The sequence below is a fragment of the Pelophylax lessonae genome (genome assembly GCF_965119305.1).
Source record: "Pelophylax lessonae genome assembly, chromosome: 3".
Lineage (NCBI taxonomy): Eukaryota > Metazoa > Chordata > Amphibia > Anura > Ranidae > Pelophylax > Pelophylax lessonae.
In genome coordinates, this window is record NC_138770.1 from 672,880,425 (window position 1) to 672,898,579 (window position 18,155).

An 18,155-nucleotide genomic window follows, 5' to 3' on the forward strand; every position below is an offset into this window, starting at 1 on the left:
GCTGTCCTCTCCCACCATCCTCCCGCTGTCCTCCCCCACCATCCTCCCGCTGTCCTCTCCCGCCGTCCTCCCACTGTCCTCTCCCGCCGTCCTCCCCCACCGTCCTCCCGCTGTCCTCTCCCGCCGTCCTCCCGCTGTCCTCTCGCTGTCCTCTCCCGCTGTCCTCCCGCTGGCCCCTCCCACCGTCCTCCCGCTGTCCTCTCCCGCCGTCCTCCTGCTGTCCTCTCCCGCCGTCCTCCTGCTGCGTGCTCGGCCGATGCCGGCACCTGTCTTCCGGTTCCCTTACCTGCGAGCGTTGCGACGCAGGGGGGGGGGGGGGTGGAACCGGCGGCAATTTCAAAAGTGTAAATACACCAAATGAGATGATACAAAGCTGTGATCCTAACAGATTACATTGTATCATCCCATCTCACCACAGGATTTCACCTGGTGACTTTTCCAAAAACCTCAGACAAATAAATGTGAGAACTTGAATAATTAACCACACCAATTCATCTATTGGGTAAAAAAAAAATAAAAATAAAATAATAATAACACTAACAACAGAAGTAATAATAATAATAATAATTATAATAATTATTATTATTATTATTAGAAATCAGCACAGGTGGAGAACACAGGTATTTATAAGCTCACAAGATTTCTGGCAGGATCAGCAGGTATTTTTTTGCACATATTAAACAGAGATAATAAAACAATTTTCAATGGGATATTTAAGAGACTAAAAGGAGCCAATAGGAAGAGTTCATTGTTCGGGGCTTCATACTTTAAGTTTTGAGCCCAATTTCTCAGCCAATATCGGATTTGAATTCCAGCCCCCAGCCTCCTTCGGTAGCTGAAATAATTTGCTGCATCTCATGTTGGCGATTTCTCGCCGTGACTAACAGCCAGGAGAAGATCGCTCATGTGACACAATAGAAAAAAAAAAAAGGTTGTCACAAAACATATTAATCACGCAGTCAGTCCCCATGGGGAGTGACCTCTGACCCCGCGCACCGTGCCACCGCGCTCCAGTATTTTGCGTCTGCCAATAACCTGCCGCTCGGAGTAATAGGCCCCTGTCAAGCGACGCGGGATATATTTTTTTATTTCCCCGTGGCTGCACAGATCGGCTGCTAAGTACAAGTGACAGTTTAATGGGGACTGGTTAATAAGACACTTCATTATACACTCTGACTTTTTTTACTGATCCTCTGTGGTTTCATCCCGAATGGAGAGCACGGGGAGGGGGGAGGGGGGAGATTAGATTGATTGAGACAGACGGATCGACTTCAGCAATATGCTCAATTCACTCGTCTTCCTTCACTCCGTCTCCAGGGAGGAAGGAGGCACCGAGTGTCGTTCAATACGTTAGGACTGAGTTCCAGAAACGTTCGGCTTTCAGGAGATAAAATGACGAGACCTGAAAATCACTGCGATTTTATCCTAAATAGATTCCAATTTTCATAATGGAGTTTACAAAATGTGGAGGTTAATGCAATGTAATAAAAAAATCGCCAAACGTTACAAATTGAGTGTAAGGCCTCACGCACACTGAACGTTATAAACACGCCAATAGCTTCGTACTGAGTTTTTTAGCATTCTTGTAGCTTTTTTGCATTGGCGGTTTTCAGCGTTTTCTGGCGTTTTTAGCTAAAAATCACCTCTCTGCTATTTTAGTACTTTCCCACAATGCAATGCTTGACAGAATTGCATTGCATGAGTGTTTTTTTTTTACCAAAAATATGTAGCAGAATACAAATTGGCCTAAAATGATGAAAACATTTGCTTTTTACATTTTTTTTATTGGGAATGTTATACAGCAGAATGTGAAAAATATCGTTTTTTTTTTTTTTCAGAATTCTTGGTATTTTCTTGTTTTTAGCGCACAAAATAAAAATCGCACAGGTGATCAAATACCACCAAAAGAAAGCTCTATTTGTGGGAAAAAAAGGACATCAATTGTATTTGGGTACAGCGCCGCATGACTGCGCAATTGTCCATTAAAGTAACGCAATGCCGAATCGCAAAAAATGGTCTGGTCATTAAGGGGGAAAATCCAGAAGTGGTTAAAACCCAACATTGCCTCTTTTTCTGCTGAAGAAGCAACCAGAGAAATGCGTTGAGACCGACTGTGCCACCAAGTGTAGAAAAACTACTTTTACTCATTTCAGATTAATTTCATGTAACAAAATCTCCAAGTATGGTGGCACAGTTGGTCTCAACACGTTTCATTGTAAGCTTCTTCAGGAGAACAAGAAGCAATATTGGCATTTAAAACTATGGCATGCGATTCACTTCAGTGCTTGTGTGACCGCTGGGAGGAGGAGGCCATTGTAATAAATACCAATATTGCCTCTTGTGTTTCCTAAAGAAGCTTACAATGAAACGCGTTGAGACCAACTGTGCCACCATACTTGGAGACTGCACTACATGAAATTCACCAGAAATGAGTGAAAGTACTTTTTCTATGTATACCATGTAGCTGTGTTAGGTGGGGATGAGCAGTGTTGGGGGTAACTAGTTACAAAGTAACTAATTACAGTAACTACACTACTTTACTAGGCTATAGGAGGTAACTACACTACTTTACTAGGCTATAGGAGGTAACTACACTACTTTACTAGGCTATAGGAGGTAACTACACGACTTTACTAGGCTATAGGAGCGCGCTTTCCTGCGTTACCCAAGCCGTGCGATACAATCGTTATTTCGAAGAATAGAGAGGGATGAAGTTTATGACTTTTTGTTGCACTTTATGTTTTATTCTGTTTTTTCAGGTTTTGTTCTCATGTTTCCCAAAGCCTGTGTTTATACAATAAACTCTATGCAGAAAGAGTGTCATGTATCTTCTTCTACTCGGTCAATGAAGAAAGAGTAAAGTAAAGTAATAAGTAGTGAAGTTACTTTTCAAATGCAGTAACTAGTAAAGTAATCTCATTACAATTTACAGAAGTAACTAGTTACATTTTTTGAGTAACTACCCCAACACTGGGGATGAGGCAGTTAACGTTGACATCAGATGCATAACTAGAACCTTCAGGGCCCCCGGTGCAAGAAACCATGAAGGCCCCCCCGGACCCCTGGCCGGGGTCCCTTCCCTTTAAGCCTGGGGCTCTTCCCACTGATCCTGGGGCCCTTTACTCTCATTGCGGGGCCCTTTATTATGGTCCCCTTTCATAAGTTCTGCAGTGGGCTCCTTCCTGCCATCTTGGGGCCTCCCCATGCCAGGGCCCGGTTGCAAGTGTGACCTTTGCGATCCTGGAAGTTCACCCACTGGTGTCAGTAGTTTTTATTTTTTGGAATTTTAATTGTATTATTTTTTTATTATTTTATTTTTTTACAATGTCACTGACTATGACTCTGTCAATTCAGAAAAGGAAGGAGCTGGTAAATTACATATTTATCGACCCCTTCCTGGTGCTCTATTGTGACACATCCCCTGCAGCAGCCGGCAGGAGAGGGGAGAGAGCACAGTGTGGGGGGGGGGGGGCAGGGGGGCACACAGGGGCCCAGAGACAGCAGAACACAAGTGAACTGGATAGGAGGAGTGGCGGGGGCAGCATACAGAGGAACCAATCTCCTCCATTTTCGTCCTGCAGCTACAGGAGGAAAAAGGAGGACAGTGATTTCTCTACATGCTGCCCCTGCCGCCCCTCCTATCCAGGTGTACAGGGGAGCCGCACAGGCCCCCCTGGAGCATGGGGCCCGGGTGCAATTGCAACCCCTGCATTACCTGTAGTTACACCCCCTGGTTAACATGTTTTCTTATGTACGATATCCTGGAGATATAAGAACTAAGTCATCAGTCTAAAAATAAATTGCGTATATGCAATGTAATAAAGATTACGATGTATTTTACGAAAAAATTTGTGTGGCATGCACTTCTGGCACCTAAAAAAATCCCTCATCCAGCTAAAGGATGTTTTACTTTATGTGATTTATGTAGGGATGTGGTGCCCAATGGCCACCACCTGCACCAATAAATTTTCAAAATTTTACGAGGGCAGAAAACAACAGGGATTGTGCAAACAAATTTTCAGAATTGCAAAATCATAAATCGTAAAAGAACATAAAGCCTTCTGCATGGAATGAGTAAATCCTGCAAACGAGTCCCATGATTTGTATTCGCCACATTCACCCAAATTCAATTAGAGTATGAAAAGGGGTAATGAAACCTTTGGCAGCTGCAACAGTTTTTTTTTTTTTTAAACGTTGAGAGTTTTATCTGTCATATTTGAGGAAATGCATGCAGGGCCGGTCCTACTATGGGTCCCACTTGGTCCATTGGATCCAGGCGGTAAATATACTCCCAAGAGTATAGAGGGGGCAGCAAATATACTTCCAAGATTTTTTCCGGCAGTTTTGTGTGTCATCAGTGTCGGCAATTTCCCCATCTCATACTGCCGCCCATAGTGCAAACTGATCAGTATGAGGAGGCGGAGCGTCTCCTCTGAGGGAATGTCCCTCACGTGATCGTGGTGTGCGTAATGACGTCAGTGCATCTCACACAGGGCAGGCTGGATCTTCTAGGAGCGGTGGCCATGGCAGACACAGGAGTGATAGGAGGACTAAGGACAGACAGCGGGTGTTTGGTGGACCGGTCCGGTGGTGAGTTATGGAAGAAGATAATAGATATAATATTTTCAAAATGTTATATTTATATAAAATATTGGATGTGGGGGCCTTTTGGTGGGCATGGTTTTTTTTTGGGGGGGCAGCATTTTATTCTTGGACCCAGGCAGCATAATGCCTTGGGCCAGCCCTGAATACATGGCACAGCTATGCTTTGTGCTTAATGAGTGAGCAGTGCCTATGTAATTGCCTTTAGTGAGAGGCACATGGGGCTTCATGGGGAGTGGTGCCCAGGTCCTAGGAACAAATCAGGCCCTTCTGTACCCAGGGTTCTTAGTATGCTAATCATGGCTCCTTTACTCCAAATAGGAGTTCTGCCATGTCCTGCTACCTCCAGTAGCCCTACTTGGCCTCTGAAGCAGCCGGCCTGTGGCCGGTCAGGCGTACACACCATCCACCCCTTCTGCCAGTCCTTTTTGGTGATGGAATCATGGACTATGGACATTTTGAAAATGAATTCACCTGCATGACAATCAGGGGAGGACTGGGCTAGGGGGCAGGGGGGCAATTTCCCCCTGGCCGCTCTGATGCCATGTAAAAAGGCTGCACCGCTTCTGCCACAGACATGCCTAAACGTTTCCTGGTGAAGAGAAGTAAAAAGTCCCTGCCACTGACCGACTGAGTGCGGAATGAAGACAAGGACAGAGCGCAAGCCTCCCCCCCCCCAACATGAATGGTGTAAACTGTGTCTGAGCAGAGACAGGTTCCATGCCCCACTGGAGAGTCTCCTTCCCCTGTCTCAGCTCCCCCAACTGCCCCCGGCTTGCCAGGTCAGCAACCCGGATTCGGCCGGTGAGTAGAGAGTACCTGGAGTGGAGCTTCAGTCTGGAATGGGGGTCAGGAAGATGGCCAGGGAGAGGGAGAGTGGGAGGAGGGCCGAGTCACTGCACCATGGGCTTTTGGTTTGTACTTGCCCCCTGGGCCGAAAGTTGCCAGTCAGCCCTTGATGACAATTGATGGCTTCAATGCTTCTACGAACTTACTAGATGGATGAGTATACTCTCTCTTACCTATCTTATAAGCTTAGCCATCCAACTGTATGACCTGTGGGTACTTTCTTTGATTGTTTGGAAGATACCTAATGGACCTAATACCTGGATGTGCGAGAGAGGCTTCTTGTTCACACAGCTTACTTTGAAACTACATTTTGGATGTTTCTGGTCTACCTTGTGACATTGCTCCTTGGTGAACAATATATCTCCTATCGACCACATACAGATCTTTCCTCCACAACAGATGTGATATATTCATCAATTATGAACTAATCAAGGTCATATCCTCAACTTTCTACAACAATATGTTATCAATACAAAGGAGATTTTCCATCACACCTATTGAATAGCTAATCAGTTCGTCCGTTATCAACATTGAGTTCCTCCCCTTTTCCTAGATCGATCTCCCAATTACCAATTCATTAAATTTTCTATTGTTTTTGTTTTTTCCTTGATTGTTTTCATATACCTTATGAACATGGGCCCAATGGAATATATGGAGTGTTAGGGGTGATTGAGTGTATGTTTTTAGGTGTGTGTGATGTGTGTTTTGGCACCATTTTAATAATTTGCACTTTTGCACACTCTTTGTCCTGTGATTTTTTTGAATTGTTTATAATCATACAGAACATTGTTTGTGTTGGGTGGTTGAGTATAAATCAGGTTTTTTTCTCAGTGTTTCCAGCCCTTAGGAGAGCACAATAATCTGGCAAACAGGAAGCGCAAGGGCATGGCTTAAATAGGAAGTTCATGGGAGGAGCAAGGTGTTCAACGTTCACCAGAAACAAGGTTTAGGCAAGATTATCCAAGGGATCAGACAAGATGTTTTCTGGCATCTCATGTGTCTTGGCAAGAAAAGATATTGCCGGACGCAGCATAGATTGTGTGTTCAGATGTACTGACAAAAGTTACTTCCTTGACACTACTTTTATGTGTTACATTACATTGGTCAAACACAAGGCCAGCGGGCAAAATCCGGCCCGCCAGGACATTTCATGTGGCCCTCACACCTAGTGACGGGACATGGTCATCCAGCACCCAGGGCAAGGATGCCAAACTGCGTCGCCCTTCACTTAGGGTTAGGGTTAAGGCGCCCCCCCATCCCTGCAATAGACCATTGTGCCCAGGGCAACTGTCCCTTCTGCCCACCCCTTGTCCCGGCCCTGCTCACACCCCTCCTGCAGCTACAGCACCCCCTCATTCCTGCCTCCATGTTGGCAGCAGAACTCCTGCACCAGATCCTGCACTTCCCCGTGCAGCTGCAGAGAGGCTCATCTCTGCCTCCCCTGGTCTCAGCATTCAGCAGACTTCAGCCCTCCTCTGATCCTCTTCCAGACCCTACACTTTCTGCTTCCCAGCTCCACCCCACAGCTTCTTCCCGGCAGCAGCACAAGGTTAGGGGATGCATTGTGATTTAAGGGGGGGTGGGGAGCTCTGGACATCTAGTCTTACAGATACAACCTGCCCCTTGAGGGGCAATTATAATGTTGATGCGGCCCGCAATGAAATTGAGTTTGACACCCTTGTGTTACATGGTCATACAGAGGCTCATAAATCAGTGCAAGGAACAACTCCAGTAACTCTTAGCAGCCTGAAGCAATCAAATGTTCAGTTGGAACAGTGTAAAGTTATATTTGGTTGCAAAGAGTTACTGGGCTTTGAAATTTGACCCTTTTTCATATTAACTGGGTCCAAAAATATTTATTCCTATAACAAACAAGTAGATATTCATGAGGATCCTCCTAGAGCTGGTGAAAAATAGGTTGTCCCGGATCACTGCTAATGAACGGGTTTTGGCAATATTACTTGACAAAGTTTGGAATCCCTGAATTTAGGGCTTTTTTTCTCAGAGAATAGGTGCAGGTATTCCCTATTCCGAGTCACCCCTTGACATATTCCTTGAATACAGAACCAAGTATCATTTTGTGTTGCTAAGCAATTTGTTAATGAAACCATGAAAAGCAGTAACATAGATCCCCTGCAGCCACCAACAATAGAACACCCCCTCCACAAAAATAGAACCCCCCCAAAGCAATAATAGATCTCCCAGCATCCAGCATCAGGAGACCCTTCCCTCAGCAGCCAGCCAGCAACAATAGACCCCCTGAAACAATAGCTCCCTCAGCGACAATAGACACCCCACCAGCAACCATAGATCTACCCGCAGCCAGCATCAGGAGACCCTTCCCTAAACAGCCAGCCAGCAACAATAGACCCCCTGAAACCATAGATACCCCAATGACAATAGACTTCTCACCGGCAACCATAGATCTCCCAGCAGCCAGCATCAGGAGACCCTTACCCCAACAACAGATCCCTCCCAGCAATGATTCCCCCCTGAAACATAAGACCCCCCTCAGCAACAACACTCCCCCACCAGCAACCATAGACCCCCAGTTACAATAGATCTCAGCAACAATAGATCCCTCCTAACAATGATTGTACCCACCAGCAACATAAGACACCCTCAGCAACAAAGTCTCCTACCAACAACAATAGCCCCCCTGAAATAATAGATCCCTCCAGCGACAATAGATCTCAGCAACAATAGATCCCTCATTAGCCAGCATCCATAGACCCTCCGTCACACCCCATCACTTCATACCAGTACATACATTAAGTGCTGGAGGTGCCAGAATCCCCTGCGGTCTCGCTGAAAAAATGCCCTGCCTGCATTGATTACTTATTGGATGTTTTGTGAAGAATTATTAGGTAATCATGTTCCAATAAGATGGAGTGCACTCTCCTCTCACTTTCTTCTCCCTCCCCTCTCCTTTTCTTCTCGTCTTTCTTCTTTACCTGTTCCCCCCTCCACCCTTTCTGTTTCTTCCTCTGCATTTTCTTTTTCTTATACAGTGCCCTGAAAAAGTATTCATCCCCCTTGAAATGTTCCACATTTTGTCATGTTACAACCAAAAACGTAAATAGATTTTATTGGGATTTTATGTGATAGACTGACACAAACTGGCTCATGATTGTGAAGTGGAAGTAAAATGATAAATGGTTTTGATAAATGTTGAAAACCATTTATCATTTTACTTCCAATTCACAATCATATATTTCTGGTGGTAGAGTAAGGATTTTTTTTTCATTATCTGTATCCCATTGTGGAGATTTCCCTTCACTTCCTGTCCCATAGCCAAACAGGAAGTGACAGGAAATCCCTAAAATCTTAGGAATTTCTTGGGGACCCCCAGGTCCCCAGAACTAGTCTCCCGATTGGAAGATTTCCCATATATTACTTTTCTGGGGACAACCCAAAATTTGGGGTTTTCTTTTCTTTGACTTTCAATGATAATGGTTAACAGGACAAATGGAGAGGGGAAATCTCCTTAACAGGGACACAGAAAACGAAATAAAAACTGACAAGTGATCTAATCCATCTCCACTCTATCCAAAACTTAAAAAAAGTTTTGCCTTTAGTTACACTTTAACTTTTTTGTCTGAGTATAAATCTATGTTTGTCCCAAGCATCCTTGAAGCCACTGAATGTTGACTGTCTTACTACCTCTGCTGGAAGTTTATTCCAAACATCAACTGCCCTTTTAGTAAAATAAATCTTTCTAAAATTTGTTTAGAACTTTCCTCCAGTTAGTTTGAGATCAAGTCCCCATGTACTTGATTTTGGTTTTGTGTTGAAAAAACTGCCCTCCTGAACCTCATCCATCCCCTTGCTGTATTTAAAGGTTTCACTCATGTCTCCCTTTTCCCTTCTTTTCTCCAGACTGTACATAATAAGTTCCTGAAGTTACTCTCGATATGTTTTATCCCCCAGATCTTCCACCATTTCTGTTACCTGTCTCTGGACTTGTTCTATCTTATCAAAATCTTAATGTAAGTAAGGTCTCCAGAACTGGACACAATATTGTAAATGATAATGGAACTGCAATGGGGTCTACGAGCAGCCCAAAAAAAAAAAAACAACAACTTTATCTTAAAACAACAGATATTTGCCAGTTATTATTCATACACATGTTATTTAACTCTTTGTGGCATAAGAATAAAGCGCTGAAATGAGGATAAGTATGAAAAAAAAGAACAGCATTATTGCACCAACTTTACAGCACACTGTAAACACTCATCAAATGCTTTCTATGAAATGAAATGCTTTATACATCAATGTAGGACGTTAGGGACATGGGGGTGCACAAATCTTACTCATACAACACATATAAACACAGACTATATACAGTCACCCGTACATTACAGAAATGATAGCATACATATGGTAGAAAAAACATACAGATTAAAAACAGATAATACAGATAATAAGACAAAACATATAACATATATGAAAATAAATACATGGAGACATTCAATCACAAACACACACACCCACACTAACATTTTTAAAAGAAGAAACATCTTTTACCTTATTTAAAGGGACCCTGTCATGTTTAGAAGAAATCCTCAAGCCAGTTCCAGGCAATAGAAGAAGTATTACACTTACTTCTCTCTGTTTGGCATTGGGCAGGAATATTAGATGCCCGTGTCTTCCACCATGTCCTGTGGTTTCATCCTCAGAACCCTATGTGACTGCCTAATCCTGTAGTAATGTAGGGGGTCAGGGGATGGAATTACAGGATGCAGTGGGGGACACAGGCATCCGACATTTCATTAGGTGTCAAATGCCAAAGAGAGAGGGGTGAGTATAATACATCTTCTATTGCAGGGAACTGGGCTTTTGGATTTTTTCATCTTGACGGGATCACTTTATGGCCTCATGCCAATGGAAACTTTGAGACATTTGATGCAAATTGCAGGCTTATTTTCACATCTGGGTAAGACAGCTGCAGCGTTCAGCTGCTGATAGTAATAAATGGCTGCATTCAGGGATTTATGACTGTGTGCATGGGCAAGTTTGCGCAAGCACGTTCCACCTGGTTGCAAAGGGTTTGAATTTTGATGTTTTCCCATTGTACCTGAGATTAAACGTATTTGTTCATATGGCAATTCAATTAGGGTATTTAGATCATTAGTTTAAATAATTTTTAAATAAATTAACCCCTTGGTGCCGGCTGCATGCAAATATGCTGCCTCTCGGCCTGTGGACATTGGCGTCAAGCAGCCGCATATTTGCATGCATTAGTGCGAATACAGCTGCACAGAGAGCAAGTGCCCTGTGCATTCCCGTCACAGTTACCAGCGGCTAATGGAAAGTAAATCTCAGCGGTCACATGATCATTATCTGCACCCCCAGGCTGGGAGGTGCAGGCTCAAAAGGGCTAAAGTGGTTTTAAACCCCTGAAATGAAAAATGAACAAAGCATATCCTTCTATAGAGTGTGTGCTTGCCTCTATCCAAAGCACTGAGTGTGATTTCGGTCTGCTTTCTCATTCTTCCACTATCTACATGAGTCACTTCTGACAGTCTATGCTGACACCAGCCAATCCCAGGAGATGGCCTCACCCCCCCCCAGCACACAGCAGGTGATTGACAACCTCAGCTGTGCATGTTTACCTATAAGACTGTGTAGAGGGAGGGACTGTGTGTCTATTCCCTTCACTCAGATCTCAGATTACACTCAGCTCCCTGCCTTATGGTGTTCGGTGTGTGACATCATATCCCCACCCTCTGCCTTCTAAAGCTTAGAAATACTGTATAAGTTCTGGACTTTGATTTGATGTAGACAAGGGAGGGCCGCTGATAAACATGTACAGTTTATATTGGAGATTTTGTTTCACCTCTGTATATTACCTGAGGATAGTCACTTTACTAGATATATGCAAGGGTTAACAACCACTTTATTCTTCACACAGTACATTGTAATCACATAGTTATCCTTCTGAATCATGTCAGTCAAAACCCTTTGTGAGATGATAATGGAACGGCAAAGGGTCTACAAGCAGCCCATAAAAAAACATCCCTGCACACAGCTCATTACTATGGGTGGCTCTCCTGGGCATGGAAATACTCCCACAATTTATGTTGGAATGTGTCAAAGAGACCATTTTCTAAAGGTCTAAGAAATTACATACATTATGACACAGCCTCTGATAAAGGCTCACATGTACACACATGTAAGCATGCACATATAGAACTCTGCATATCTTCCAAAATATACACACTCAGGAATAAAAACACACATATAGATGTAGGATATGATATATATACGCACAGCTCATACAACACAGTTGCTCCCAAGCAGGTGGAAAAGCAAACACTGGCACAATCCCATATGCACACGCAACCGCATACACCCACATTCATGCACACACACGCATCACACTCACGCATTCTGCAGAGTTCCTACTTATGGTAAAAAAGAAACAGAGGACACTGACCGGCCTCTGTATTCAGCCATAGCGGAGACGGGATGGATCTCTTGCTTCTATACACCATTGTGTCATCTCCTGCTCGTCCCCACCAAGCTGCTCCTGAACGGAGAGAGACCGGTAAGTATCCAGCTGTGCACTCAATGTACTAAAGCATTAAAGCTGAGCTCCAGGCAGATATAAAAGACACAATTTAATTTAGAAACAATAACACTAGAGATTGATAAACCAGGGAATATCTGATTAGCCTGACAGGATCAAGAAGGATTACTTTTCCCCAGTTGGAACAAATTGGACCATGCTTTATAAGGGTTTTTTTTTGCCTTCCTCTGGGCCAACCATTGGCATAGGGTTCTGTATATGAAGGTTTTCAATGTATTTCTTTATTCTTTTTGTTTAACTAAATATATTTCTTTATTCTGTTAGTTGAACTTAATGGACCTGTGCCTTTTTTCAACTTAATTATATAATTATGTAACTCTGCCTTGTATTCATTGCCCGGCTCACACTACTGCGACTCGAAAATTGCGTGATTTTGAGTGTGATTTTGTAGTGTGAATTTCATGTGACTTTACAGTCTCTGGCACTCGAGTTGCAAGAAAGTTGCATCAAAGTAGTGCAGGAACCTTATCAAAGTCACTGCGACTTTAACCACTTCCCGCTACCAAAGTGCCTGTACAACATTTTGCTTAAGTGGTTGTATTGGGGTGATGGATGCAGCTGCAGGCTTCACGCCAGTACCATTTTTTAGAGTTGGCGGCCGGCTTTCAGGTGATGATAACCGCTGTGGCTAATCAGCTGCTCAGCTGTTATCACAAGGAGTGGGAGGGTAAGTCACCCCCCTCCTGTCACTCGGCCCAGGTCTCCTGCCCATCAGGAGAACCAAGTGACCAACCGGCATGTCTGCCGGCTGGCCGGAGTCCCGAACAAAGCCGGATTTGACTTTGATCGAGTCTCCGATGTAATAACCCAGAAGCGATGTCACCCCGTCACTTCTGGTTTACTCAGCAGCCGACAGCACCGATTTTAAAAAATCCAAAGTATTTAAAAATGCAGATTTTGGCATTTTAAATTCTTCAAAGTGCAAAGGAGGGGTATGGGGTCTTTTAGACCGCAGATCTCTCCAAAAAGAGTACCTGTCACTGCCTATTTCTGTCACAAGGGATGTTAACATTCCTTGTGATAGCAAAAAAAGTGACCAGATTTTTTATTTATTTATTTATTTATTCATTCATTTTTTTTAAGGGACAGTGTAAAAAATAATTAAATAAGTGGGATTTTTTTTTTAAAGCATGCCCATCCCCGCGTGCTCGCCCACCAGAGAAAACGCATACGTTAGTTTCACCTGCAAATGTAAACAGTGTTCAAATCACATGTGAGGTATCACCGCGATTGTTAGAGTGAGACGAGAGCATGCAACTTGCAACACATAAAGTCACATGACAATTGTAAACCTATTTATTTAAATTGTGGCTATTCCAATCAGTGAGACTCAAGTCACAGCAACTTTTAAAGTGGAACTTTAAACTCCCTACCCCCCCCCTTTTTAACCCCCACCTACCTGGCTGTAGTTCCTGCACATTTAGGGGGACTCACCCACCAAGCAGATCAAGCATTGTTCTGCTACGATCTGCTTCTTTTCTGCACCTCCCTTGGTTCTGCGCCACCATCTTCTTCTGTGACGTCATCGGTAAGTTGCAGGCTTACCACCTGGCCCCACCCCCTCCTTGTTTCCCAATGAAGGACTATGTCTCCTGAACATATCCCAAGGGGGATGCTGGCAAAGTGTAGGGGGGCGGGCCAGGAAAAAAAATGCAGCCACTGAGAGGAGGGGTGGATGGAAGGCAACATGCCCTGAAGGGTGAGATTCCACTTTATAAAGGTTCTGGCACTACTTTGATGGGACTTTCATGCAACTTGAGTGCCATAGACTCCTCAAGTAGCAGGAAAAGTGCATGTAAGTTGCACTGAATAATCGCACAGCAATGGTTGTTGCAGCAGTGTGAATCGAGCCGAAAGTGTATGTATACCCAAAACTTTTTTTTTTTTAATTATTAAATAAATTAGGGAAGGGTTGAATCCCATTTCAGTTTATTTTACGTTGATTGTCCCCTAGACAAGCGCATGACAAAAAAAAATGTGTTTCGGATTATTTCGTTTAGATTCGTTAATCTAGTTATATAATTTTGTTAAATTCGGTTGATTTGTTAAATTCATATTCAGGATTCATATTCGGAATTCATTTTATGTCTTACCGATTTTTTTTAGATTCGAAACGTCCAAATCGATAAATTTTGAATCGGTCAAATCAAAAACTTTAGATTTTTGTTTTCCGATTAGAATGCGACAAAGTGAACAAACAAAAGAAAAATGATTGCAATGACTCTTTAACCACTTGCCGACCGCCTACTGCAGATATACTGCGGCAGCTGGCTCGGATGATACGTCGGTTTGCTGGAGCGCTCCTGGGGGTCCCCATCAGGAAGCCGATCCACGGGACCGGTGGCCGCGATTGCCGTCGGGCACCCGCGATCGCTCCCCGCTAAAATAGAACGACGGTCTGTTGTTGTAAACACAGCAGGCCGTTGTTCTCTCTGGAATGAACACAGAGCGTCTGTGATCCTCCTATTTAGGAACACAGGTCTCTGTGTTGATTCCACAAGCCCCTCCCCCTCACAGTTAGAAAACACCCCCTAGGCTCACGCTTAACCCGTTGATCGCCCCTGGGTTAACCCCTTCCCTGCCAGTGTGATTATTACAGTAACAATGCATATTTTTAGCACTGATTACTGTAGTAATGTCACTGGTCCCCCCAAAAGTTTAAAAAATGTCAGTTAGGGGTAGGGATGATCGAACGGTTCGGGTGGACCATCGGTTCGACCCGAACATTGACTGTTCGAGGTATGGCCGAATTCCGAACTTTTTGCTGAAAAAGTTCAGAATTCGGCAACCAGAACCGACCAAAATGCAATGGGACAGGAACTGGGCTTTAAAAGCCTGTGATTGGACCAGAACCATCAGTAAAAGCCAATTGAGGGGGCAGGAGAATGCTAGGAATGTGATTGGAGTGACTAGGAGGTCCAAAGGCCAATCATTAGTGAATACGCCCCCCCCGTATATAAGATAGCCCCGCCAAATCGCTACCATTTTAATACAGGGCTGTGGAAGAGAGTGGAAGCATTTCTGTTACTTCTGCTCTTAAAGTGTCATTTAGCAATTATTAGTCTGAGGAAAGGGATATCTAGTGTAGTTAGGGTACTATTTTCCACCATAGTTAGATTTAATAATCTAGTTTCTGTAGGGAAAGTGTTAAGTGTAAGGGGACCATAGTGTAGTGTAGGGTTAACTGACTCTGACTGCTATGGCAGGGTGACCAAACCCTTCCATGTCAGGGTGACCGCTATAGAGAAAAGATTGTTTCTCTTAGAACACTTATAGAACAGAGATATGGCTTCGCCCCTGTCACCCTGCTTTTTGTTGCAGGCGTTTATAGGGCTTTTTTGAGGACATGTTTAGAGTCAGGCATGACATCTGAACTCTGTATAGGGGTATATATACACACACACATGTATGTATATATACACATACACATATATAGGTGTGAAAGTAGCAGAAACCTATGCTTGCGCTAATGAAATAATTAAAACCCATATGGCTTCTCTGCTATAACACCTATATATGTGTATGTGTATAAATACATATAAGTGTGTGTGTATATATACCCCTATACAGAAGTTCAGATGTTATGCCTGCCTCCAAAGACCCCCCAAAAATGCCGAAAAAAATGCCTGCAACAACACACCTGGGTGTTTTTTTTTGGCGCAGGCATTTTTTTGGGCATTTTTTGGGGGTCTTTGGAGGCAGGCATAACATCTATACTTCTGTGTAGGGGTATATATATACACACACACATGTATGTATATATACACATACACATATATAGGTGTGAAAGTAGTAGAAACCTATGCTTGCGCTAATGAAATAATTAACACCCATATGGCTTCTCTGCTCTAACACCTATATATGTGTATGTGTATAAATACATATAAGTGTGGGTGTATATATACACCTATACAGAAGTTCAGATGTTATGCCTGCCTCCAAAGACCCCCAAAAAATGCCCAAAAAAAACGCCTGCAACAACACACCTGGGCGTTTTTTTTGGCACAGGCGTTTTTTTGGGCAATGTCGCAAGTCCCGCTAAAAATCGCTGATCGCCACCATTACTAGTAAAAATTTAAAAATAAATTAACATGATATAAATCTTTCCCCTAGTTTGTAGATGTGATAACTTTTGTGCAAACCAATCAAAATACACTTATTGAGATTTTTTTTTTTTTTTACCAAAACTATGTAGCAGAATACAAATTGGCCTAAAATGATGAAAAAATTTGATTTTTTAAATTTTTTTTATTGGGAATGTTATATAGCAGATTGTGAAAAATATTGTTTTTTTCAGAATTGTCGCTCTTTTTTTGTTTATTTTGTTTATAGTGCAAAAAATAAAAAAAGCGCACAGGTGATCAAATACCACCAAAAGAGAGCTATTTTTTTTCTATCTTTTCTTTTTATTGTGAATGTTATATAGCAGAAAGTGATAACTATTGTTTTTTTTTTTTCAGGATAAAAATGACATAAATCTTTCCCGTAGTTAGTAGCTGCGATAACTTTTGCGTAAACCAATTAAAATACGCTTATTGCGATTTTTTTTTACCAAAAATATGTAGCAGAAAACAAATTGGCCTAAAAGGATGAAAAAAAATTACTTTTTACTTTTTTTTTTATTAGGAATGTTATATAGCAGATTGTGAAAAATATTGTTTTTTTTATTTAGAATTGTTGCTCTTTTTTTGTTTATAACGCAAAAAATAAAAATCGCACAGGTCATCAAATACGCCCAAAAGAAAGCTATATTTTTTTCTATTTTTTTCTTTTTATTGGGAATGTTATATAGCAGAAAGTGGAAAATATTGTTTTTTTTTTTTTTTCAGAATTGTCGCTGTATTTTTGTTTATAGCGCAAAAAATTAAAATCGCACAGGTGATCAAATACCACCAAAATAAATCTATTTTTTTATTATTATTTATTTTTATTTAGAATGTTATATAGCAGAAAGTGAAAACTATTGTTTTTTTTTTTTCAGCATAAAAATGACATAAATCTTTCCCGTAGTTAGTAGACGCGATAACTTTTGCGTAAACCAATCAAAATACGTTTATTGCAATTTTTTTTACCAAAAATATGTAGCAGAAAACAAATTGGCCTAAAATGTTAAAAAATTTTGATTTTTAATAATTTTTTTGACTTTTTTTTAATTTTTTTGGGAATGTTATATAGCAGAAAGTAAAAAATATGTTTTTTTTTTTCAAAATTTACGCTCTTTTTTTGTTTATAGCGCAAAAAATAAAAATCGCACAGGTGATCAAATACCACCAAAAGAAAGCTCTATTTTTTTTTTCAAAATTTTTTTATTGGGAATGTTATATAGCAGAAAGTGGAAAATATTTTTTATTTTTATTTTTTCAGAATCTTCGCTGTTTTTTTGTTTATAGCGCAAAAAATAAAAATCGCACAGGTGATCAAATACCACCAAAAGAAAGCTCTATTTGTGGGAAAAAAGGACATCAATTTTATTTAGGTACAGCGTCACACGACCGCGCATTTGTCCAATAAAATAACGCAGTGCCGAATTGCAAAAAATGGCCTGGTCATTAAGGGGGCAAATCCTTCCGGTCCAGAAGTGGTTAAATCATCTTTGACTTAACGAAAACAGCATTATTCCGAATTGGTACACTAATTACACACACAGTCTTTGATTTCAGAAATATATTTACAGTGGAATGCAATGTAAAATGCGATTCAAATTTCAATTCAAATTCAAATCGAATTCGAATTTTGTTCCGTTATTCGGAGCATTCGGTACACTTCGTTTATACTGCAGTTCGGGTATTCAGATACAGTATCTCACAAAAGTGAGTACACCCCTCACATTTTTGTAAATATTTTATTCTTATCTTTTCATAGACATTTAGACATTAATGGCTGTGTGTTGAGTTATTTTGAGGGGACAGCAAATTTACACTGTTATACAAGCTGTACACTCACTACTTTACATTGTAGCAAAGTGTCATTTCTTCAGTGTTGTCACATGAAAAGATAGAATAAAATATTTACTAAAATGTGAGGGGTGTACTCAGTTTTGTGAGATATTGTATATCCGAATCTCTGAATAACAAAAAATGTGTCCCAATATTTATTCGGGACGAAACTAACC

General features: G+C 41.8%; 1 protein-coding gene across 3 annotated transcripts in view; it reads right to left on the reverse strand.

Annotated features, from left to right (window-relative positions):
- Nucleotides 1-18,155, reverse strand: part of MDGA1 (MAM domain containing glycosylphosphatidylinositol anchor 1) — a 498,204-nt gene that overhangs the window by 207,900 nt on the left and 272,149 nt on the right. For 2 of the 3 annotated variants that reach the window (XM_082251646.1, XM_082251645.1), the window contains exon 6: nt 11,891-11,983. The exons of the other annotated variant lie outside the window; for it this stretch is intronic. In XM_082251646.1, coding sequence (XP_082107772.1) covers nt 11,891-11,983 — 93 coding nt within the window. The remainder of the gene's footprint in view (nt 1-11,890; nt 11,984-18,155) is intronic. 3 annotated transcript variants of the gene reach the window in all.